Consider the following 23,939-nt stretch of genomic DNA (forward strand, 5'->3'; position numbering starts at 1 on the left):
ATTCAAGGCTTCAACATTAATGGCCATGAGCTGGAAGTCCCAAGGGACCTGAATCCCCTTGATGTGCTTAATTAAATCTGTAGTATTCTGGATGTATGAGGGTGACCTCGATACATGGGGCAACAGGAAGCTGTCTACAAACTTGCTGGCATTGTCGGTCAAAGACCCAATGCCAGACACAATGGGTCTGTCTGAAAGTCGATCAAGATTTTTGTGTGTTTTGGGAAGGCTATAAAAGGTAAGGGTCCAAAGGTACTCGGGGACCAAAACATGTAAAGTGTCTGTTAATTTGAGAGGAGTGGGACTTTGAACGTGTCTCAGTGGGGTATAAATAATTTATAACAGTTTTTCTTTTTAAAAGAATGTATATAATCTTTATTTGCCATCTGTGGATTGCTACTTTAAAACCTATTGCAATCTGGGATAGAGGTACGGTTTACTGTTTCTTTGGTCCAGGGTGTGCAGGTCCTGGTATAAGATGTCAAGGATGTGGCCTACGCGTATTGCAGGAAACCCTGCTTTGTCAGGGCCTTTAAAGCAACACATAAGACATCTACCGTATTGGCGTATAACACGCACTTTTTTCCTCCTAAAATCTGGGTTAAATTGGGGGTGCATGTTATACATCGATCCCCCGCTGTTTCTAACCCTTTCTGTCCTCTGCAGCTTCCGGGTTTTTTCGGCCATTCTCGGCTATCTTCGGCTATTTTTGGCCTCACTCGGCCATTTCCTCGCAGGTTTCGGGAAGCCGAAAGCCGCCAAGAACGGCTGAGTGTGGTTGAAAATAGCAGAGGGTGGCCAAGAGCTACCGAGCGCCTCCAAAATGCACAGGACATCCGCTCTGTATCTTGGCGGCACCATTTTTAAATGGCAAAGACAGACAAGACTGCAAATGACTGACAAGGCTAAATGCAAGACTGCAAATGACTGACAAGGCTAAATGCAAGGCTGCAAATGACTGACAAGGCTAAATGCAAGGCTGCATTGATGGGCATTTAAATTCCCTCCTAAAAGTTTTTTTTCTTTTCAATTCCCTCCTAAACTTGGGGTGCGTGTTATACGCCGATAAATACGGTAAATATTAGAAATGTCTTACAAATACAGAGTTAGATACTTTATGAAATAAAGTTGGGAAAAACATTGACATTACATATGCAACATGTGGATAAACTTTTACACGACCCCTATATCGTTGTGGGGCATTTATGATTAAAAATTAGCAGAATCCAAATACATCAAAGTAGAACTTTGACAAAAAAATTGCAGTTGCATATCATCATACATTTTCATGTGCAGTGGTCTCTCACAAATGCAAGATTGGTCCAAAAAGGAAAAGGCGAAGGAGGGAAGTCTAGTTGTATATCTAGATGTTAAATCTATTTGTAATAGATATTTAATTTATAGTTTACCTTCAGACTGTGCAGGTAGTGTATCGGTCCAGGAGTAACAATGAGCCTGGAGAGCCCATGGGAATATTCTATTGGGTCTTGCCAGAGAGACCAGGGCGGACCCCTGTGTGTAGATAGTAATTCTGTTAATATTTAAGCATATGCTAATAAAAATACTAATGTGATATAGCAGTGTCTGGGAAGGGGGAGCTGGGGCAAGGGGGAACGTTTAGTATGATGTGTTTAATGGCTAGGTATGGGATCTTGCCTAAATTGCAGGACAAAGATGTGTATGCAGTTGCATTATTTAGGCTCAAATTGCCAATGCTGTCAGAGTGGTATTCAAAGGCAGGTAAAGTATACCACACCGCTGTATATTGGGGTTCAAACTAGACACAGCGGGGCAAAGCATGCATGGGCTTTAATAAAGTTTTATTAAAGCCCATGCATGCTTTGCCCCGCACAAAGAACTTTCAGTTGCAACAAACACAAGAAAAACTGAAACAAGGCAATCTGATCAATGTCATACCATTTATTATACAGCCACACTAACAGCTTTGAAGCCTAAGCCCTTGTACACACGGTCGGAGATTCCGACGGAATGTGTCCTATCGAACCGTTTTGTCGGATATTCCGACTGTGTGTGGTCTCCATCGGACTGTTTCCGTCGGAGTATCCAACGGACCAAGTTTTCCAACTTGTCCGTAAAATTTTCCGACCATACATAATCCGATCATGTGTAGCCTACTCCGACGGACAAAGTGCCACGCATGCTCAGATCAAATTCCTAGACCAAAGCTATTGGCTACTAGCCTGAATGTAGTCCCGTCATAACGAAATAACGTCACCACGTTATGTACAAGCGGATTTTCCAACAACTTTGTCCGACCATGTGTATGGAACAGTTTCGGACAAAATCCGTTGGACAAAATCCAACGGATTTGGTTGTCGGAATGTCCGGCCATGTGTACAAGGGCTAAAAGAGGCCTGGCGTAGGGAAATACATTTTTTATATATTGGAGGGGAGGGAAAATTTATTACTATTATAAAGTATATTTCTATCTAAGAAGAAATACATTTCATACTTGCAGCTGTTTTAAGGATTTGGTTATGTATTTAAACAAAGCCAAAACGTGTTGATGATTTATTTTTGTGCCTATCCTAATGTATCTATTTTTTTTTCCACTAGGGATCAGTATTTATTTAAAAACAGACCGACTGATGGCCCGCCAAATTCATTTTATCGGTCCTTATATCCCAAAATAATTGAAGACATTGAGGTATTTATACACACACTTCTTCTTTTATTTTATTTTTTATGAATAGAACATTTTAATGAGCTTTAATTATAAATTCTTCCACAGCCAAATCTTTTCTTGTGTTCATGGATTCCACAACAGTGTTAAAATGTGTAAAGTAACAGAGTAAGGCCTCTTTCACATGGACGAACCGTTAAGCTCCGCCTGTAAGTTTTTTTTTTTTTTTTTTTTGGCGGACCTGAACGGACGCTCCATAGACGTCTATGGAGTCAGTGTTGACATCCGATCCGAAAGTGTGACGGAGGAAAACCCTATTTTTCCATCTGTCATCGGATGAAAATGGACAGGCGGTCCGTAATCATCTGATCCCCCTATAGGGGAGCGCGGTTTCTCTGACATGTCTGTCCCTGCACAGAGTGCAGCGATGGACTTGCCATCTGCTGGCTCAGCGGTTATCAACGGAGCGATCCCAGCTGAGCAAGCGGAGAACTAAAAACAGACCCCGTGTGAAAGGGGCCTAAATGAGCTACTTCAGTTTCAGACTTTTAATTATTATTATACAGGATTTATATAGCGCTGACAGTTTATGCAGCGCTTTACAACATTAGGGCAGACAGTACAATTGCAATACAATACAGGGGGCAATCGGAAGTCCCTGCCCGTTAGAGCTTACAATCTAGGAGGGAGGGTCAAGTTATACAAAAGTGTAATAGCTGTGGGGGATGAGCTAATGAAGAAAATAGTGCAGTTGTTAGATGGAGGCAGAATAGGCTTCTCTGAAGAGGAAAGTTTTCAGGGATCGCCTAAAAGTGGATACATTTGGAGACAGTCTGATAGATTGGGGTAGCAAATTCCAGAGGATGGGCAAGGTTCGGGAGAAGTCCTGGAGGCGGTTATGGTAGAAGGTAATGAGGGAGCTAGAGAGCAGGAGGTCTTGGGAGGAACGAAGAGGGAGATTAGATTGGTATTTTGAGACCAGGCTAGTGATGTAGCCTGGGGCTGAGTTGTGGATGGCTTTGTAACTTAATGTTAGTATTTTGAATTTAATCCGTTGGGTAAGTGGCATCCAATGGAGGGATTGCCAGAGAGTGGTAGCAAACACGGAGCGGTTTGTAAGGTGGATGAGTCTGGCAGCAGCATTCATGATTGACTGAAGTGGGGATAGTCTAAAGGTAAGCCAATGAGGAGGGAGTTGCAGTAGGCAAGGTGAGAGATAACCAGGGAGTGAATCAGCTTTGTGGTTGCCTTGGTTAGAAAGGGACATAGCTTGGGGATGTTGAGGCGGCAAGCTTTGGAAAGTGATTGGCTGTGGGGCCGAAAGGAGAGTTCAGAGTCCAGGATAACACCTAGCACGCTGACGTGGGGATGGGTAAATGGTTGTGCCATTGTTCTTGACAGAAGTCAGGGGAAGAGGCAAATGGGGGAGGAAATATTACCTTATTCATCAATGTACTGCTGCCTACCTCAGGACTGGACACCAGCAAACAAACAAAAAGTAGGCTAGCCTTGCACCAGCCTGTCTTTTGACACTAGGAAAAAAAAGAAAAAAAAAAGTATAACCCGGTTTACTAGGCAAAATTTTTTTTTGCTGTCGCCCCTTTAGTAGAACTGTGCCTGCCCATTGGTCTTTTCAGGATCAAGCAATTATTTCCTAATCATTCTCAAAGTACCACAATGTATGTGTTCAGGCCTCATCTGATTCCAGCTTTGGGTGTGAAGTCCTTCAGGTGGCTTGAAGCTGCAACCAGGCCTTATTTTTTTCCCCTCTTGTTTTCATGGAACGGTTTGTGCTTGTTTCATATGTTAATTGGATACCCCCTCCCCTCATTTGGACTGCCCTGAATGACGCCCTAAATAGGGATGCTCTGATAAGTTTTTTAAGTATGGGTACTGATACCTATTTTGTAGCGATAAAGAGATATAGATTTTTGTAGGGGCATCCTTATAATTGTTTTCAGCTCTGTCAAGTAAGGCAGAGATCTCGAATATCCACAAGGACACTTTTATCTACTTTGGATTTTGTCAGTTTGTGTACAATTACATAAGCAGTCTACTTAGAGGCCCATAATCTTACAGAGACACAATAGCCATAATCGGCAGTCACTAACCTTGCTGGGCCTCCATCTCTAAATTTGCATAAGGTCAATATTACCATCTCTGAATCAGTCCTCTTTAAATTTCACATTCACTGGTAGGGCTAATCTTACCCCGGCTGTTAGGCTGTGGCTGAGTCCTTTAGTCATATTGCCTACTCTCTAAGGCAGGGATCTCAAACTGGTGGCCCTCCAGCTGTTGTGAAACTACAAGTCCCATGAGGCTTTGCAAGGCTGACAGTTTTAAGCATGACTCCCACACTCAGAGGCATGATGGGATTTGTAGTTTTGCAACAGCTGGAGGGCCGCCAGTTTGAGACCCCTGCTCTAAGGTATCCTAAGTTGGAATTTACTCTTAGATAATATTCTCAATTACACAATGATCTTTACTTGACTCCTATACTCAACTTATGATTTAACTGAGGTTACATCTGTATTTTATTGGAATATAGCTAGTTACTTTGCACGCTTGTATACTCAACTGGCAGATATTTTATGTATATTGTTTTTTAGTGACAGTGGATCTTTTTTTGTTCTGCTTAATAATAAACTTTATTTCTGATAGAAAAAAATGTCACGTTCATTTTTTTTCTTTTTCATTTAATACAGCTAGAGAAACAATGTCCATATACAAATATTGTTCTAAGTCATTACAGCATTAAATGTTCATTTTTTATTTTGCCAGTTTAGCCATCACATTAGTGCGCAAGCGTTCTATCAGATACCCGTTACCTATCAGAAAGGCACTACTGCGCATACGCAATGCGCAGCCGAAGTGATGTTGCCTCGCTGCCATCTTGGTACACCCGCACTCTTCCCTAGTAAGCTTGGATTTAGAAGTTGGCAAGCAGACATTCTTATACACCCACTGTCTTGCTTTTCAGTTATTTTTAAAAGTAAACTCGGCTAATATAGTTAAATTCAGTATTTAGAAGTCCGTAACACTGTTCTGATGATTTTTGAAACCAGCGGTGTTTGGTCACATCAGCAAACCTGTGAGATCAGCAGGCTTGCCGCTGTTTTAAAATTCAACCTCTAAACAGTGTTGGACTTCTAAATAATGCATTTCACTATATAAGCGGCGTTTACTGTTAAAAATAACTGTGAAAAGCAAGACTCCAGTGGGTGTATAAAGATGTCCGCTTGCCTACTTCTGACTCAAGGCTTACTGCGGATGAGTCGGGTGTATTAAGATGGCAGTGAGGCAACGTCACTTCGGCTGTGCATCACGCCTGCCACTAGGCTGGGTAGCTGCTATCTGATAGAACACAGGCATGATTGTAGTTTAGCTCCTCAGTTTAGATGCTCAGGGGTCCCCTTAAAACCTTTTTCAGCTATCTCGCCTCACCCGTCTGCTATTACTACACCCCCTTGTGCATCTTCCCAGCTTTTTGATTACCTACACCCTGGGACTTCTGTCTAAAAGATTGAACACTAACCCCTCCCCACAGGGAATTTTTTCCTCTGGCTGGTCACCTTGCGTTGTTTTAGTCACCTCAGCTCTAGGGGCATAAAGGACCTTTTGACCTGCAAGATCGACAGGGGTCAGTCCCTACTGCTCCTTTCCATAGTAAGCACCTGACTCTACAGTGTCCTACAGCAGTTTCAGGCCTTGCTCAAAGTGCTGGCTCTTCCCCATTGCGATGTGCTCAGCAGACTTAACCTGAAGAAAATCAGTTTCCTGGCTTCTTGTAGTTCATGTAAAGCAGGGGTCTCAAACTGGTGGCCCTCCAGCTGTTGTCAAACTACAAGTCCCATCATGCCTCTGCCTGTGAGAGTCATGCTTGTAATGGTCAGCCTTGCAATGCCTCATGGGACTTGTAGTTTTGCAACAGCTGGAGGGCTGCAAGTTTGAGACCCCTGATGTAAAGGATTCTGTTATCTGTAAATCTGGTCTAGTTACCAATTTCCAGCTACATAGCACTGAGACTCTTGGGTCACCTTCAAGTGGACCTGCCTGGCTCAAGTCTTTGATAACTAAGTTCACTTACTGTGAACCTTTTTTTTTTTCTATTCTGCATCAGATTCCCCCCCCTCATTTACCTCAGGGTTTATGGATTTGGCCTCTCAATGAGTGAGTTAGGGAGTCTGGAATAGGGACAAGCTGGTTTCTTGACAGAAGTTCTTGACACCTATTTAATGGACTCTAGCAAAGAAGGGGGTGCCTCGCCCCCCAATCTAAGGAGTACTGTGGACTGGCTCCCAACAGACTTTTTCTTGCCTGTCTTTTTCAGCTTTTTTCGCTTGGACAGACATTTGCCAAGTCATCAGAATCATCCCTCAGTTAGGCACTCTTCTTACCTGGCCTGTGCTGGAGATGATCTTGACGGCTCATGCAAATTCCCGCTAGAAGGGAAATGTCTCTGTGGGCTGTAATCCCTGGATGACTGTCTCTGTTGTTGACCTGTGGTCTTCTGTGTAGGGGGTCTGCTTAGGTTGCTTTCTCTGTCCTACTGCCTATCAAGTAAATACTCCTAGTGCTGGGATTCCTACCCTTCACTCCTTTGCAAAGGATTCTACCCTTATTACAGCGTGGGTTGGGTGATTCCTAGAATCCTATATATATATATATATATATATATATATATATATATATATATATATATATATATATATATATATATATATATATATATATATATATATATTTTCCGGCACCTATGGGTGTTTGATGTAAAGACTCCTACTCCTCTTTCTGGTACAGAAATTTGTGTGCACAAGTTGAGGTTATGGTATATTTTCCATCCTGCCTACCTTTTTATACAAGTGTTGATCATTCCTTCAGGGATACAATTTAATATTTTTCCAATTTAAGGATTTCAACCACCTCCATCTAATTTTTATTCTGTAATGGCCTTTACATCCATGGCCCCCTGTTTACTGAAATGACTCCCTCCGTCAGGGACCTCCCTTTTTTCCAGAAGTTAAAGCAGAACTAAACCCACCTATCCTTTACCATCTTGGCTTCGGGCTGATCTGCAGGTTGCCATGGTGCTGCACATGTGATCAATTATGAAACCAGCTATTTAATAACCCAACAGTTTAGAAAAAGCAACAGTGATCGTTATCATTCATGGCAGTTCACGAATGTTCATATTTTGTGAAAGCAGAGCTTCATACACATAAAAAAAAGTTTCCCATTCCCCTCCACAATCTGAAAAGGCTGACGTTTTATGTATTTGTTGGTCTGATCTAGTTTTATGCAGTTCCAGTATTTTTGTTTCACCTGTTTTTTGGTGGATAGTTGATTAGTCCTCCATTTTAGCTGACTGAGACTAATTGCTTCAGGTTGCATCTAGCATTTGCTCAAGCACAAATTCCTTCAGACATCAACCTGACAACCTATTAGTTTTGATACTTTTTACAGCAAACAAATGGGGTTATAATGATCGTTATTGTTTAACTTGTGCAGTGTTTATACCCATGGTCGATCAAGTCCAATGCATTTCAATAACTTTATCTTCCTCAAGGCTGAGGGAATTTCTACAATAAAATTGATAGGAATTATAGTATCAAAAGCATAAAGAGGCCCATATTACAGACTTCGTCTTATATTGCACATACAGGAAAAGAGGAAAGAGGGCGCACCAGCCTTGTGCATTATCCTTTGATGCATTTATTAATAAAAAACATTATTTGAAACTACTCACAAAGGTAGAAAGAAAATCCCGCTTCTAACAGAGCCTCTGAGGAAGAAGGTAAAACCTTTGAAACACATCAGCCAGCAATGGTTCACACGTCCTCTTCAGAACCTGGAGACTATAAGTGGACGGACTGTCGCAAGTCAAAGACTGTTATAAGCGTGATTTTCTTTCTACCTTTGTGAGTCGTTTTTATTGTTTTTTTCTTAAATGTATCAAAGGATAATGTACAAGACTTGTGCGCCCTCTCTTTTCTGTTTTCCTGTTTGATTGCTAGGATATCCCTATCCTGGAAGGCAGCAAGGCCGAAAGCTGTTGTCCATTCTGATCTTTGGACTGCCTGGCTAAAACATTTGTGCACAAGAGTATTTGTTTTACCTTATTTTATATTGCACATACTTGGGGTTGACCAATAATTATAAGCATCTCCGCACGGGTCTCCAGATCGGCTTTGTTCGCATCTAGGATCTAGTAACCCAGAAGCAATGTCATGACATCACTTCCAGAATGCTGGCATCCTAAAGGCGCCAGTTTAAAAATGCTGATCCTTGCATTTTGAATACTTTCAAGTGCAGAGGAGGGGTTTTGGAGTCCCATATACCTCCATAAACAGTACCTGTCACTGCCTATTAAAGTACTGTGTAAAAAAAAAAGCCTAAATCTACAGAATTTTGGCACATGAAATCAGCCATCGGCCTGAAAGGCATTTGGAATAACGATATCGGTCGACCCCTGGTATATGCAAACTGTTATGTTTTCTTAAAATGCCATGTGTCTCATCTCCAGTCCATTGTGAATGTGACCACCAGAGACCTCACATACACATAAAAGGATCCCACGTCCAACTGCCTCTGTGAATAGTACAAATCCAAATTTTACTCTGGAGCCACATTCTATTGAGACCCAGTTTCTGCTTGCCTTGGGAAGCAGTTGGTTTCAAAAGAATGTAGACAACTGTGTCTACGCATATAAGAGGGGGAAATTACTGTAATTCCTGTTTAGTTCATAATAACCACAACACAGGAAAATAAACAAGCACCCCTTAGACTACAAAAGCTCAAGGGAATATATATATATATATATATATATATATATATATATATATATATATATAGATAGATAGATAGATAGATAGATAGATAGATAGATAGATAGATAGATAGATAGATAGATAGATAGATAGATAGATAGATAGATAGATAGATAGATAGATAGATATCTCCAATATAGCAAAGCCAATTACAACATTAGACACACGTAATATCTATTCCCAATGTCTACAGTACGGGAAACAATCTTTTGATATAAAAATTTGTTGAATTTTTATTATGGAGTGGGATTCCCTGACCACCCCTATGGAAATGCGTTGGATTTACCCAGCCGTGGGTACAAGCACTGCAAAAATGATACAACCATTATAACCTTCACCGTGTTTAAAATTTGGATTTGCTGTAAAAAGTATTAAAAATGTAAGAAAGCCCAGCCGCTTCACACCTCACCCAACCCAGGTGGATAGCAGGTAAAACCTGCCTCTGCGATTGATCCAGGCCACGTCCCCAACATGCTTTGCCCCACCTCTCCATAGTTAAGCCCTGGGGTGGGGCAAAACATGTTGGACGTGGCCTGGATAAATTGAGCTAAGGGCTGCTTATACCTGCTAACTGCTAATACCTGCTAACTGCTAACTACTCGAGCTGTGAGAGGTGTACGGTGGCGGGGCTGTCTCTTCTGTTTTTGCTGTGTTCTTTGGGTCTGGACAGACCTCCCCTCAGCCTGCACCCTCAACAGTCAGCGGCATCCTACTCACCTGACCTTGATGGCCTGGGCAAGGATCCTTAGGCATTTCTCATTGGATTAAAAATATGATGTTTGAGGTGCATTTTTTGAACCACAATGTATTTTCATTAAGTTTATGATGTATAAATATAACACATTGGTTTCCCTCAAAATTCCATTGGAGACCTATAGAAATGTAATTGCAACTTTGAAGAGATGGGGGATCACTATCGGTCTTTTTTTTGACCGTTAAAGAATTCCTGTGCCCCTAAATGGAAGATATATATATCTGTGTGTGTGTGTGTGTGTGTGTGTGTGTGTGGATGCATTTATATACACATACAGTGCTTTCATAACCTTTTCAAACCCTCATCACTTTTTTCAATTTTATGTTGCAGCCTGATACTACAGTTTAAAATGTTGTTCTCAATCTACACTCGGTACCCCATCATGACAGAGTGAAAACAGAATTTTAGAAACGTCTGTTAATTTATATATAAAAAAATGAAATATTACTTTAGCATAAGTATTCAGACCCTTTGCAACAATAGAAATGTATCTTGGGTGCCTCCCATTTCTCTTGATTGTGTCTGAGATGCTTCTGCCTTGACTGGTGTCCACCTGTGGTAATTTACTTTTATTGGTCATGATTTAGAAAGGCACACACCTCTATAAACACTTCAGCCCTGGAAGGATTTACCCCCCTTAATGCCCAGGCCATTTGTGATACAGCACTGCCTCGCTTTAACTGACAGTTGTGCGGTCATTCAACATTGTACTCAAAATGTATGTCCTTTTTTCCCCACAAATAGAGCTTTCTTTTGGTGGTATTTAACTCATCTGTGCAGTTTTTATTTTTTGCGCCATAAGCAACAAAAGACTGACCGTTTTGAAAAAAAATAAAATATATCACATTCTGCTATAATACATACCCCAAAAAAGAGTATTCATCAGTTTAGGCCAATATGTATTCTGCTACATATTTTTGTTAAAAAAAAAGTCGCAATAAGTTATTGATTTGTGCAAAAGTTGGTGTCTACAAAATAGGGGATACATTTATGTACAGTTATGTATTTTTTAAAGGATTTTACTGGTAATGGCGGCGATCTGTGTTTTTTAGCGTGATTGAGGCAGACATCGGACCCCAAGTTACACTTGAGGACCAGTGGCATTGTTGGTGATCAGTGCTAAAAAAAAAAAAAATAAATAAATGCACTGATCAATGTATGACACTGGCAGGGAAGGGGTTAACACTAGCGGGCGATCAAGGGATTAACTCTGCTCCCTGGGTGTGTTCTGTGGGGGGTGCTGGGCTCACTGGGACAACAGAGATTGCTGTTCTTGATCACCAAGAACAGCAGATCTCCACGTTCCCTGTCGGAACGGGGTTTTTGCCGTGTTTACATAGGCAGATCCCCCTTCTGCCTCATCTTCTGCAGCGATCACGGGTGGCAGGCGGACTTCAAGTCCACCACACCCACGCACACTGCCCAATGTATCTATTGCATGAAATAATATACAGGTACGTTGTTTCACGCAATAGAGCCGCCCTGCCACAATATATGTGGAGTGGGCAGTCTTAAATTGGTTAAAAGGCCTCACAGCTGTCTATGCAAACCTGTATCGCAGCAAAAGCCATCAGGTTAAAAGGAACTTCCTGCACAGCTCATAGACCGATCTGGGGAAGGCTACAAACTTTTTTTTTTTTTTTTTTTTTTTTTTTTTTTTGTTCCAAAGAGCACACTGGCATCCATAATTCTCAAATTTTAGATGTTTTGCACACCCAGAACTCCTTCACTAGCTGGTCACTAGTAGGAGAGGTGATCAAGAAGCCTCTCCTCGGTGAAAAAACACATGAAGCCAGCTGAGGGTCCGTTGGGTGCCTTTTTGCAAACTCCAAGTGGGCTTTCACGTGTTTGGCAAGGAGGAGTGGCTCCCATCTTGCCACTCAGGGCACGTGTGTGTGTAGGGGTTTGTCTGTCCATTTTTTGGATCCTTACATTTTAGGAGACATTCTGAATCTCTGGTCAGGGATGCCATCTCCAAGGGGGTGCAGGCTGCAGTTTTTCTTTCTCAGTCATCCCTGTTTCATGCCTTCATATCTCCATGTTGCTTTTCAGCAGCTGCTCACCTTGCTAAGAATTGTCCCTGTGGCTACAGGGGAGAGGTTTCTGGGTTTTTACTCCCACTTGTTCGTTCTTCAGATTCAGACGTTTTGTATGGAATCAGCCAGGTCAGCCATTGCATCCCTGCAACAGAAGGATCTTAGTTACATAGTCAGGTTGAAAAAAGACACAAGTCCATCCAGTTCAACCACAAAAAAAAAAAAAAAAATCATACAATCCCATATACCCAGAATTGATCCAGAGGAAGGCAAAAAACCCCAGAAGAGCATGATCCAATTTGCTAAAGCAGGGGGAAAAAAAATCCTTCTGATCCCCTGAGAGGCAATCAGATGATCCCCGGATCAACTTTACCTATAAATGTCAGTACCCAGTTATATTATGTACCCTTAGGAAATAATCCAGGCCCTTCTTAAAGCAATCCACTGAGCTGGCCAGAACCACCTCTGCAGGGAGTCTATTCCACATTTTCACAGCTCTTTCTGTGAAGAAACCTTTCCGTATTTGGAGATGAAATCTCTTTTCCTCTAGACGTAAAGAGTGCCCCCTTGTCCTCTTTGTTGACTGTAAAGTGAATAACTCGACACCAAGTTCACTATATGGACCCCTTATATATTTGTACATGTTGATCATATCCCCCCTTAATCTCCTCTTATCAAGAAAATACAGAAAGTGGGTTGTGGGACTTTAAATGAGGCACTTTCTGTATTTTCTTTTATTAATTACAGGGATGGAGGCATGCTTATGTTTTGTTGGGGCCCAAGCAGGTCACGTGTTTTTTTACTCCTCTTATCAAGAGTGAATAAATTCATTTCCTATAATCTTTCCTCATAGCTGAGCTCCTCCATGCCTCTTATTAGTTTGGTTGCCCTTCTCTGCACTTTCTCTATTTCCCCTCCCGATATCCTTTTTGAGAACTGGTGCCCAAAACTGAGCTGTATATTCCAGATGAGGTCTTACTAATGATTTGAACAGGGGAAAAATGCTATCTCTCTCTGGAGTCCATACCTCTCTTAATAGTTAATCTGCTGCGGTAAAAGACGGCCATTTGCAGATTCTCATGTGCACCAGGTTTTTTTTTTTTTTTACATTTTGTGGTAGTAGCCTGTCATTTTCAGATGGTGGCCCTTCCGCTTGACCTAGCCACTGCTTTTCAGGTTGCCACAAAAGTTGGCTTCTCTTCACTCTCAGGGTGCCCACATTGTGGGCTTCCTGGTTGACCTGCTATTGAAGGATTGTTCCCTCCAGACTTTGAATGCCAAGAGACTGTACTGAATTTGCAGACTTTGAAGTGGATTTTCATTCCCCAGAAGTCTGTGCTAGATTTAATGCTACATTTAATATAGTCTAGAATACTTGTGACTCATCCTGGACACATCCCAGGCCTGGATTTTCCTTCCCTCTGAAAAGATCTTGGCACTACCCCCTAAAGCTTGGTGTCTCCTATTCAGGTTTTGCCCTTCAGTACTTTGATGGTAGCCACATTCAAAGCAGTACCATAAGGCCAATCCCACTCCAGGCTGCTGCAATTCAACATCTTGTCTCTGCATAGGACAACACCTCCCCAATTAGGCATTGTCCCATGCAATTAGCTGCTGGTTTGCTTTTAAAAGGAGCCAGATACTGCCGCCCTCCAGTGCCCTTCTGTGCTCTCCCCTCCCAGCAGTGAGCCCAGCATCTGATCCAGCACCTTACAATAGAGGTGATCGGAGACCGGATTGTCCTTGGTCACCTCTGAGACCAGAAATTGCAAGCATTTTCATCACTCCTGGTTTTCCCTGGATGTAAATGGTGAAAGCATCTGATAACACTGATCTTGGTCTGATCAGATGCTTTTAAGGGCAGAGGAGACATCTGGAGTCTAATGGACCCCCGATGGCTCCATAAAGAGTACCTGTCGCTATCTATTGCTGTCACAAGGGATGTTTACATTCCTTGTGACAGCAAAGAAGTGATCAAAAAAAAGGAGTAAAAAAAAATAAAGGGCTCTTGTCAGAAGCAAAGGCGAACACATACGTAAACGCCGATCGCACCACACGTGAGGTATTGATGCAAACGGCACAGCACCAGATCACCTGTGAAACTATAAATTGTTAACCTGTAAAGGCTTTTTTTTATCAATATTTTTTATTGGGTTTTACAAATAACATACAACATTCCAACAAGCTGGAGTATGCAGACTCCTTTCTCTGTGTCTCATTATTAAGTTCAATGTTCCATCATCATTTAACTCCCACATTACAAAAAAGGAAAATAAACATGTGTACGTACAGCTTACAAGAATCGTCAAACTTTATTTGAACTGTTGTTTATAGTTACTAATAACCCTTAAAACGTCCTTATGTAGCTTCCTAATGAATGAATGAAATACTTGTATAGCGCACAATGCGAACTGAATCGTCTCTAGGCGCTTATCTCACAATCCCTTTGTTATGGTCATTTAGAGCCATCATATACTCTTCCCTTTTCCTAGCCTGTGCTGTGCCTCTTGTAAACTCAGGCCCACATCTCCTAATGTTTTGTGAATCCCTGTAGAGACCCTTTTGATTGCCATGTATCTCTCGTATGTGTAAGAGTCATCCACCAAGTGGAGCACTTCCCTTATTGATGGAGTGCTATTGGATTTCCATCTGCGTGCTATAGCTAGGCCGGCTGCATATAGGATATGCAGTACTATGGTACGACATGAAGGAGGATAAAGGTCCATGTCTAAGCTTAATAGGGCCTGTTAAGCTTTAAGCTTATTCAGTATACCGGTTGTCCTTGCTATCAATCTTGCTATTGCTGCCCAGAAGCTACGAAGAGAGGGGCAGAACCAGAGCATGTGGGCTAGGTTACCCACCTATCCACATTCTCTCCAGCATAGGTTGGAGTTATTTCCCATGTACTATGCTAATGTATATGGTGTTTTATACCATCTCTGTTGTATCTTCTGGGCCGCTTCTCTGAAATTTGAGCATTTGGTGTGGTTATAAGTACTTTTAATTGCTCGTTTCCATTGGGATTGTGAAACGGTCAATTTTAAATCGGTTTCCCATTTAGTGAGCTTTTTAGAGTGTTGAAAGTGTAGTTTGTTGAGGTTGTTATACATTTCTGTTATACCTTTCTTGTGTTTGGATATAGATTGCCACATTTCCCATAATGAGTCTGGCAGGGAAGCATAAGGTGTTTTAGTGGTGGCTAAGATACTGGCTAGTCTGGCATAAGTCATGCATTCTGTGTCAGGTATTGAGTATGCGTTTAATCCGTTCTTGGTCCATTATCTCATGCACAAATCTAAGGCTCCATGCACACTGGAGCTGATAAACTGCAGTTTATTGGAGTTTGGGCGTTTTTTTGTAAAAGCCCATAAACTCCACTCTGTTAGCCTATGTCCATGCACACATGGACGTTTTTCAGCTTTAATGAGCAGTGGAGTTTATGGGCTTTTTTCTGAACGCCAGAAATTCGCGTTCAAAGTGCCGTTTTTTACCGCCGACAAACGCTGATAAACGCGCGTTAATTAGTGTTTGGCATTCTATTTTTTCAATGCATTGTGGGAGTATGGAATGTCCTCTGTATTTTTATTGAAAATGCCCATAAACGCTAATGCTAATAAACGCTCATAAACGCTAGTACAAAACGCTGTTAAAAGCAAGTTTTTCAACCAGCGTTTTCTGCCAGCAATCTGGCGTCCAGAAAAAGCTTTTTTGAGCTTCTGTGTGCATGGAGCCTAATGCCGTAAATTTCCCAGCGTTTCAGCTTCAAGTCTGGGGTAAGCAATGACAGTGCTGTTATCGGAATGGGCAATTGTTTGTTTACTGGATGTGTTTTTGTGTCAGAGAAAGTACTTCCAAGCTTGTAGAGTAGCTTCAGTTGTCGGGTGTTTGTACGGTTTTGAGTCCGCTATAGTTTGGGGCATTAATAGGTCTTTTAAGTCACTGTTCCACATGGTTCTGTTCTATTTCACGCCAGTGTTTCAATTCCGGGGGGGAGTGGAACCAGTATTTAAGCTGGTTCACGATTGCCGCTATATGGTCTCTAATATCTGGAACCCCCCTGCCCCCTGCTACCTTATGCTTAATAAGGATGTTGTGTGTACATCTTGCTCTTTCCCTCCCAGATAAACTTAGATAAGTAGCATTGCATATTGTTGTAAAAGGATATTGGGAGGGCTCTGAAGAGATACAGGAGCTTTGGTAGCAGAAACCTTTTATATGCGGCCAATCTGTCTGACCACGAGAGATGGTATTCTTTAAGCCTGCTCATTTCTTTTTCAAAGCTCAGTACTAGCGGTTCAAAGTTGTACTTGCAGAGCTGTGAGGCAGGAATTGTCATCACCGCTCCCAAATACTGGATTGAACTTTCTGCCCACATGTATGGGAGTGTTGTTTGTATCCTATCTTTCAGATCAGGGTCTATCGCTATCCCCAGTATGCTGGAATTTGAGGCGTTTACCTTGTAATATGAGACTGCATTGAACATTTCCATTACTTTATGGACCTCCACCAAGGACTCAGGCGGATCAGCTAGTGATAGTATGACATCATCCGCTAATGTTAGTGTGCCTTTCTCTACCCACTTGAATCCCTTTAATGCGGGGGTAAGTTCTGATCTTCTCAGCCAGTGGCTCCATCATTAGGGCAAAGATCAGGGGTGACAGTGGGCACCCCTGCCTTGTCCCATTTGTGATGGTGTATTTTTTGGAAAATAGGCCCTCAGCAAACATGTGCTGACAGTTCGGAATACAGGGCTGATATGACAGAGAAGATCCGACACTCAAAGCCGAATTTCGAAAGAATACTTGAGAGATAACCCCAATGAATTCTATCAAAGGCTTGTTCGGCGTCCAGAGACAGAAGGAGCGAAGGGCGTCTGCCCCCGGACGCAGAGTGAATTAAAATCTGTATTCTCCTTGTGCATCCGTAGCCTGCCTACCTGCCACAAATACCACTTGGTCCGGTTTTACCAATGTTGCCAATAATTGTGCTATTCTGTTCGCTATGAGTTTGCCATATATGCCTTTATGTCCACGTTTAGTAACGAGATTGGTCTTGTGACAGACTTAGGCGGGACAGAGGCTGTTGGAGGGGACTGAATGCAAGCCTCTTGCCTTGCGATTATGGGCCCTGGTATTTGGGGGAACGGTGCTCTTTGTGAGCTGTATGCCTGGGGACCCCTGAAGTGGTTTTACTTGGATTCAGGTCCATGCTGCCCTCAAGACACACAGACTCAGGATATGTAAATGCCATGTTAGCATTCGACTGAATCATACTGTTGGGACACAAACTCTTGGATGCTGATGTCATCAACTCCAGCCACCTGTCTGTTGTCTTGTATAATGTAAATGAGTCTAGTCTGGCTTGACACAGATTCTTAAGTGTAGCTCATGCTAATTAGGTTAGGTTTTGTCATCCTACTGTATATATTTGTGGAACATCTCAAATAAAAGATTATTCCTGATGTACTCAAAGACTGGTGTTTAGTCCTTCGGGGTTCCTATAACCAGAGCCATTGGACTCGTGTTCTAGGACTTAGAAAGCCGTATTACTGACAAAAACACTTAAGCGGAGTGTGGGGGACGTTCCATCACAGGTCTTAAATTTTGTACTTTATCCGGCTCCTTCCCCAGTTTGGGCAACATGATTACTTTTGCTTCTAGCATTTCGGCAGGAAAGGAGGACGAGGAGGCAGCAGCATGGAATACCCTTTGCAGAATTGGAGTTAAAATATCTGTGTAAATTTGATAGTACTCCGAAGAGTAGCCATCAGGGCCCGGTGATTTATTTTTTGGCAAGCTGGCTGTTTTTTTCTATTGCTGAAGTTGTGAATGGAGCATTGAAGGGATTGTAAAGTGATTTTTTTTTTTTTTTTAAATAACAAACATGCTTACCTCCACTGTGTAGCTCATTTTTCACAGAGTGGCCCCGAACCTGCTCTTCTGGGGTCCCTCGTCGGCTCTCTCGGCTTCCTCCCGCAGGTGCTTCTCACGTTCATGTGAGCTCCCTCGCATGGTGAGAAGCACCTGTGGGCGCGCTCCCATGATACAGCCAGCGGCTATAGCCGCTTGCTGTATCACACGGCCCTGGCACTCCACATCAGTGGATGTGATTGACAGCAGCGCGAGCCAATGGCTGCACTGCTTTCCATCCATCCACTCCAGCCAATCAGTGGCCAGGCTGAACGGTGGAAAGGATGTCGGACGAGCGCGGGACTTTCAAGGGGTCAGGTAAGTAAAACGGGGGGGGGGGGGGGCTGGGGGCGCTGGCACTGTCAGATGTTTTTTCACCTTAATGCATAGAATGCATTAAGGTGAAAAAACGTTTACCTTTACAACCCCTTTAAGCATCTCCTTATCTATTGAGTTTATGGTAGGCAGTGAGATGTCGTGCAAGAATTGCTCTATCAGTTCTGGTGTTGGTTGTGGAGAACTCTGGTCTTTCCCCAATTTTATATAGGCTGGCATAATAACTACTAAATGCGTCGGCTATTTCTTTGGGGTTTAATTTGGAGCCAGTTATTGGATGGTATAAGTGTGGAATTTTTTGCTTGATTGTCTTGTTTAATTGGCTAGGCAGAAGTTTCCCTGCCTTGTTGCCGTGTGTGTAAAAGTTAGCTTTTAATTTGCATGAGTGTTGTGCAAGAAGTGTACGCCGAGTGTTTCTTGCTTCTGCTAAATTGTTGTTGTGGGTGTTTTTTGTTCAGCGATTCTAAATTGGCAACTTCTATTAGAACGGCGTACTTCTATTAGAACGGCCTCCATGCGCTGCCTCCTACTAACCATCAATTCTCCATCTGTTTGCTTGGGTCGAAAATTTATTGTTATAGATATTGGAGTATGATCCGTCAAAGTAATGCTTCCTCCAAGTAATGCTCCTTATGTCTGATTTAGAGGTGTGTTGTAGTAAGAATTTGTCCAGTAAGAACATGTCTATCCTTGAGTATGAAAGATGTCGTCCCTCTCCGTGGGGTGGTGGCATCTCCATACAGGCAGATTGTATAAAGTTATGTCAGGTCTGCATCCTTTTTGATTTGTGTTAGATACGTCCATTTGTTAGGTATGGCGTTCAATTTTCCACATATGGTATGTCCAGACTTACGCTGTATCACCTTTTTCCATAGTTAAAAAAAAAAAAATGTATCTGCCTAGTGTTGGGGGCATATGTGTTGACTATGGTATATTACCATGTTACTGATCTCAAAAGTTAGTATGATATATCTGCCACTTTTATCACAGTAGCTTGATGTGTGCTTAAATGCCACGGTGTGCTTGATTAGGATAGCAACCCCCCCCCCCCCCCCTTTTTATTTTATTTTTAATTTTTTTGTAGCGTTGGCAAAATAGGCATGAGGAAATTGTTTATGGGATAGTCTCAGCTGACTGCCTTCTTTGAAGTGGGTCTCCTGAATACAAAAGACATCACAACCTAGGGCAGTGATGGCGAACCTTGGCACCCCAGATGTTTTGGAACTACATTTCACATGATGCTCAGGCACTCTGTAGTGTGGTGGAGCATCATGGGAAATGTAGTTCCAAAACATCTGGGGTGCCAAGGTTCGCCATCACTGACCTAGGGTATGGGCTTCTTTCCACAGCATATGTCTTTTTTTTTTTTTTTTTTTTTTTGGTGGGCTGTTTAGGCCATTGACATTTTAGGGAAGATATCTTGAAAGACGACGACGTGCAGTGTAGTTATGACCCTTCTCTGAGCATTGTAATGTGTTGGATTCAAGTGAATATAAAGTTTTCTTACCCTTTTGCTGTACTTATGGTGAAAGTCTGTTCCTATGACCTTGCAGGGTCTTGCTTCTCAGACTTGATTGTTGGAGTATTGTTGCTTGATAGCGAAAATCGTTAAGTATGGTAGTGTAATTCCACACTTGTTGGTGCTGTAAGATCAACTTGTTAATAGTCTGAAAAACCAATTCCAATATTTAACAAAATTAACAATAAAAATTTAATAAAAAGGACTGGCCCAAAGTTAAGCGCTTTCTAAAAGTGTGCGATTTTCTTAGAAATCTGAGCAGGGATATATATCCTGCTATATTTTGGGGGTTGTCGATCAATATGGATGCCGGGAGGGCCTTCCAGACCTCAACTTATGATCATTATGGTAGGGCATAAGTCTGTGTGTCTACATCAGGTGTCAAGAGATAGAGGTGGCTCTTGCATATTTGTGGCTTCTTCCTCCTGATCCTGGGATATGATTTCCCATTTCCCCAGCAACTGTAAACCTTCCTCCATCGTGGTGACACAAAATTCTTTCTCCCCTTTTATCACCAGGGTGGCAGGCTAGTTCCAATGATATGAGATATTATGGTTTCTGAGTGGTTTTGTGATTGTCACAAGATTCCGTCGCCTCTGCATAGTGTGGGCAGAGTGGTCGGTGAAGAAAGATAGCCCTTGCGCACTGTCAAGGAGCTGCTCAGTGCGTCTTGAGGCATGCATCAATTTTTCTTTCACCCTGTAATAATGGATCCTAGCGATAGTATCCCTAAGGAGCTTTGCTGAGATGTGTTGTGGCTTTGGGAGTCTATGTATGCGGTCTATGTCCAGTTCCTCCAGAGGCAGGTCAGGAAGGACATCTTTCATAATGTTAGAGGAGTTTCCCTTAGAGGAAGTAAACCCTGATGGGTTTACTTCCTCTTTCATTCCCTGCAAAGGTAAAGCATAATGGACTACTATGCATCGCATAGTAGTCCATTATGTGTCACTTACCTGACACAGGAGCCAGCGAAGTCACCGCTGTCCTCTGTAGTTCCGAGCGTCCATCTTGGTGGGTCTCGCTGCTCCGGCGCTGTGATTTGCCGGAGCAGCAATGACGTCACTCCCGTGCATGCGCACGGGAGCCGACACTCGCGGCATATAGCCGCAATCTGCGGCTTACCCAGTGCGCCTGCGTGCCGCTGTCTATAGTGCATGCGCCGTAGACAGCGGTGGCTATCTTTAGGTAAATATCTCCTAAACCGTATATTTCTTGGACCTACAGGTAAGTTTTAATCTAGGCTTACCTGTAGGTCAAAGTGGTTTGTAAGCTACAAATCTGCTGACTGTTAATAATCGGACATTTACCTGTGCCAGGGTCCAGCGATGCGGGGGAACGAAGCTCCGCTCATCCCCCCCCCCCCCCCCCCTGCGGTGCCGGCATTGCAACTGTAGGCACTCGACTGTGGCTTCCGTGATTGCAAATGAATAGATGAACAAATGCATTTGTGCAAATCTAATGTAATTAGCATGGACATGGCTTTTGGATGTGCATAACCATGGTGCTTGCAGCTGGAGTTGGCCCTCCAACACAGTGGCTGTTGTATGTGTGTTTTATTAGTAAGACCATTTTGCATTATGAAGGTGTTTTTTTTTTTTTTTTTCTGCTTCCTTTCTGATGCCAATGAGTTGTTGGCTTCAATAATGACAACATGGCCGTGCGGTGCTGTATTACCTCCTGATGATCGGAGAGATCTCTGCCTGTAAGCGAGTTTGGCTGGTATGGGCCCCCAAGTTTGTTTGGTGATTGTTTAGTACACATGGTGGCGTTGAACACTGGTTGGTGGTCAATTTGATTAAGGGGAATTTTTTGTTAATCCTAATCACTACACAAAATATTTTAGCAATGATTTCTTGATTAACATTGTGTGTTGTGTACATATTGACTGTTTCTCTGTTTGAATATGGATGAAATGTAAAGAGCACGTCATTTTATGCACATGTCACATTTTGATTTTTGTTGTATGTTGTACACTATATTGTATGAATTCATTTTTATTAAATATCATTTGTCTTTTTACAATAACTTTGTGTGTATATAGAGATAGAGAGATCTAGATGTAGAGAGATCTAGATGTAGAGAGATCTAGATGTAGAGAGATCTAGATGTAGAGAGATCTAGATGTAGAGAGATCTAGATGTAGAGAGATCTAGATGTAGAGAGATCTAGATGTAGAGAGATCTAGATGTAGAGAGATCTAGATGTAGAGAGATCTAGATGTAGAGAGATCTAGATGTAGAGAGATCTAGATGTAGAGAGATCTAGATGTAGAGAGATCTAGATGTAGAGAGATCTAGATGTAGAGAGATCTAGATGTAGAGAGATCTAGATGTAGAGAGATCTAGATGTAGAGAGATCTAGATGTAGAGAGATCTAGATGTAGAGAGATCTAGATGTAGAGAGATCTAGATGTAGAGAGATCTAGATGTAGAGAGATCTAGATGTAGAGAGATCTAGATGTAGAGAGATCTAGATGTAGAGAGATCTAGATGTAGAGAGATCTAGATGTAGAGAGATCTAGATGTAGAGAGATCTAGATGTAGAGAGATCTAGATGTAGAGAGATCTAGATGTAGAGAGATCTAGATGTAGAGAGATCTAGATGTAGAGAGATCTAGATGTAGAGAGATCTAGATGTAGAGAGATCTAGATGTAGAGAGATCTAGATGTAGAGAGATCTAGATGTAGAGAGATCTAGATGTAGAGAGATCTAGATGTAGAGAGATCTAGATGTAGAGAGATCTAGATGTAGAGAGATCTAGATGTAGAGAGATCTAGATGTAGAGAGATCTAGATGTAGAGAGATCTAGATGTAGAGAGATCTAGATGTAGAGAGATCTAGATGTAGAGAATTTTCTAACCTATACTCCCACAAAGGCTTTTGGTTCAAGAACACTAGAAAAACTGATAAACGCTCAATAGCTGTTGTTTTCAGGATTTTGAAGCTTTTATTAGAGTTGGAAAGTTTTTACAGCTGAAAAACTGTTTGTTAAAACCCACTACAGTAGTGTTGGGTTTTTTTCCCAGCCAGAAAACGCCCCCTGCCAAACAATTCTGATAACATGTGTGCATGGACACATAGGATAACATGCTAGGGACATGGCTGCAGAAGAAAATGCCTAAAGCCAAAAATGTCAGCTGTAATAACGTCCAGTGTGCGTGAGGCCTTAGTTTGATTTCTACTATCACTATCACTGCAATCAATTATTTTAGACCCCCTTTAACATTGAGGTGCTTTTCAGGTTTTAGTGCTAAAAATAGCACCTGTAAAGTGACTGAAAAGAGCTTCTCAAGCCATCCCAGTGTGAAAGCTGGACTGCCTTCACACTGGAGCGGTGCATTTGCAGGACACTAAAAAGTCCTGCAAGCAGCATCTTTTGGGGCATTGTATACACCGCTTCTCCACTGCCCCTGCCCACTGAATAGCTCCTGCAAAGCGTTTTGACAGCGTCGCAACACGGGCGCTATTAACCCTTACCTAGGTGCCTAAGAGCCCTTCTAGTGGCCAAATAGCGCTGCTAAAACTTGCGCTTTACTGCTAACACCCGCACCGCCTCAGTGTGAAAGGGGTTGTAGTGAAGGAGTTTTTTTTTTTTTCTCCAGAATCAGCTGCTGTACTGGTTGTTTAGTTTTGTGGCGCAGTTCACGATTTAGATTGCCTCTCTGAGACAAGTGGATGATTTGCCACCTGTGGACATCCAATGTATCCATTTCATCTGTGTTTCCTGTACTTTGTAGTGGAAGATACTCATTTCAAGTTTGTTGTACTGCCTTTTGGCTTAGCCTCTATTCCAAGATTATTCAAAAAGGTTCTAGCAACTCTTCTTGCCCTTCTAAGAACTTGAGGCATCTAGGCCAAAGGTTATCTGGGACCACCTTCTGAAGGACTCTTCTCCTTTCCAGTTGTCTGCAGAT

At 42.3% G+C, this 23,939-nt stretch overlaps 1 protein-coding gene across 7 annotated transcripts in view; it reads left to right on the plus strand.

Moving 5' to 3' along the window:
- FBXW11 (F-box and WD repeat domain containing 11) overlaps nt 1-23,939 on the plus strand; it is a 445,866-nt gene that overhangs the window by 187,377 nt on the left and 234,550 nt on the right. For all 7 annotated transcript variants that reach the window (XM_077473614.1, XM_077473613.1, XM_077473612.1 and 4 more), the window contains one exon: nt 2,578-2,668. In XM_077473614.1, the coding sequence (XP_077329740.1) occupies nt 2,578-2,668 (91 nt within the window). The remainder of the gene's footprint in view (nt 1-2,577; nt 2,669-23,939) is intronic.

The sequence above is a fragment of the Lithobates pipiens genome, unplaced genomic scaffold (assembly GCF_037356315.1).
Source record: "Lithobates pipiens isolate NorthernLeopardFrog02 unplaced genomic scaffold, aLitPip1_a1.2 Scaffold_8, whole genome shotgun sequence".
NCBI classification, from domain to species: Eukaryota; Metazoa; Chordata; class Amphibia; order Anura; family Ranidae; genus Lithobates; species Lithobates pipiens.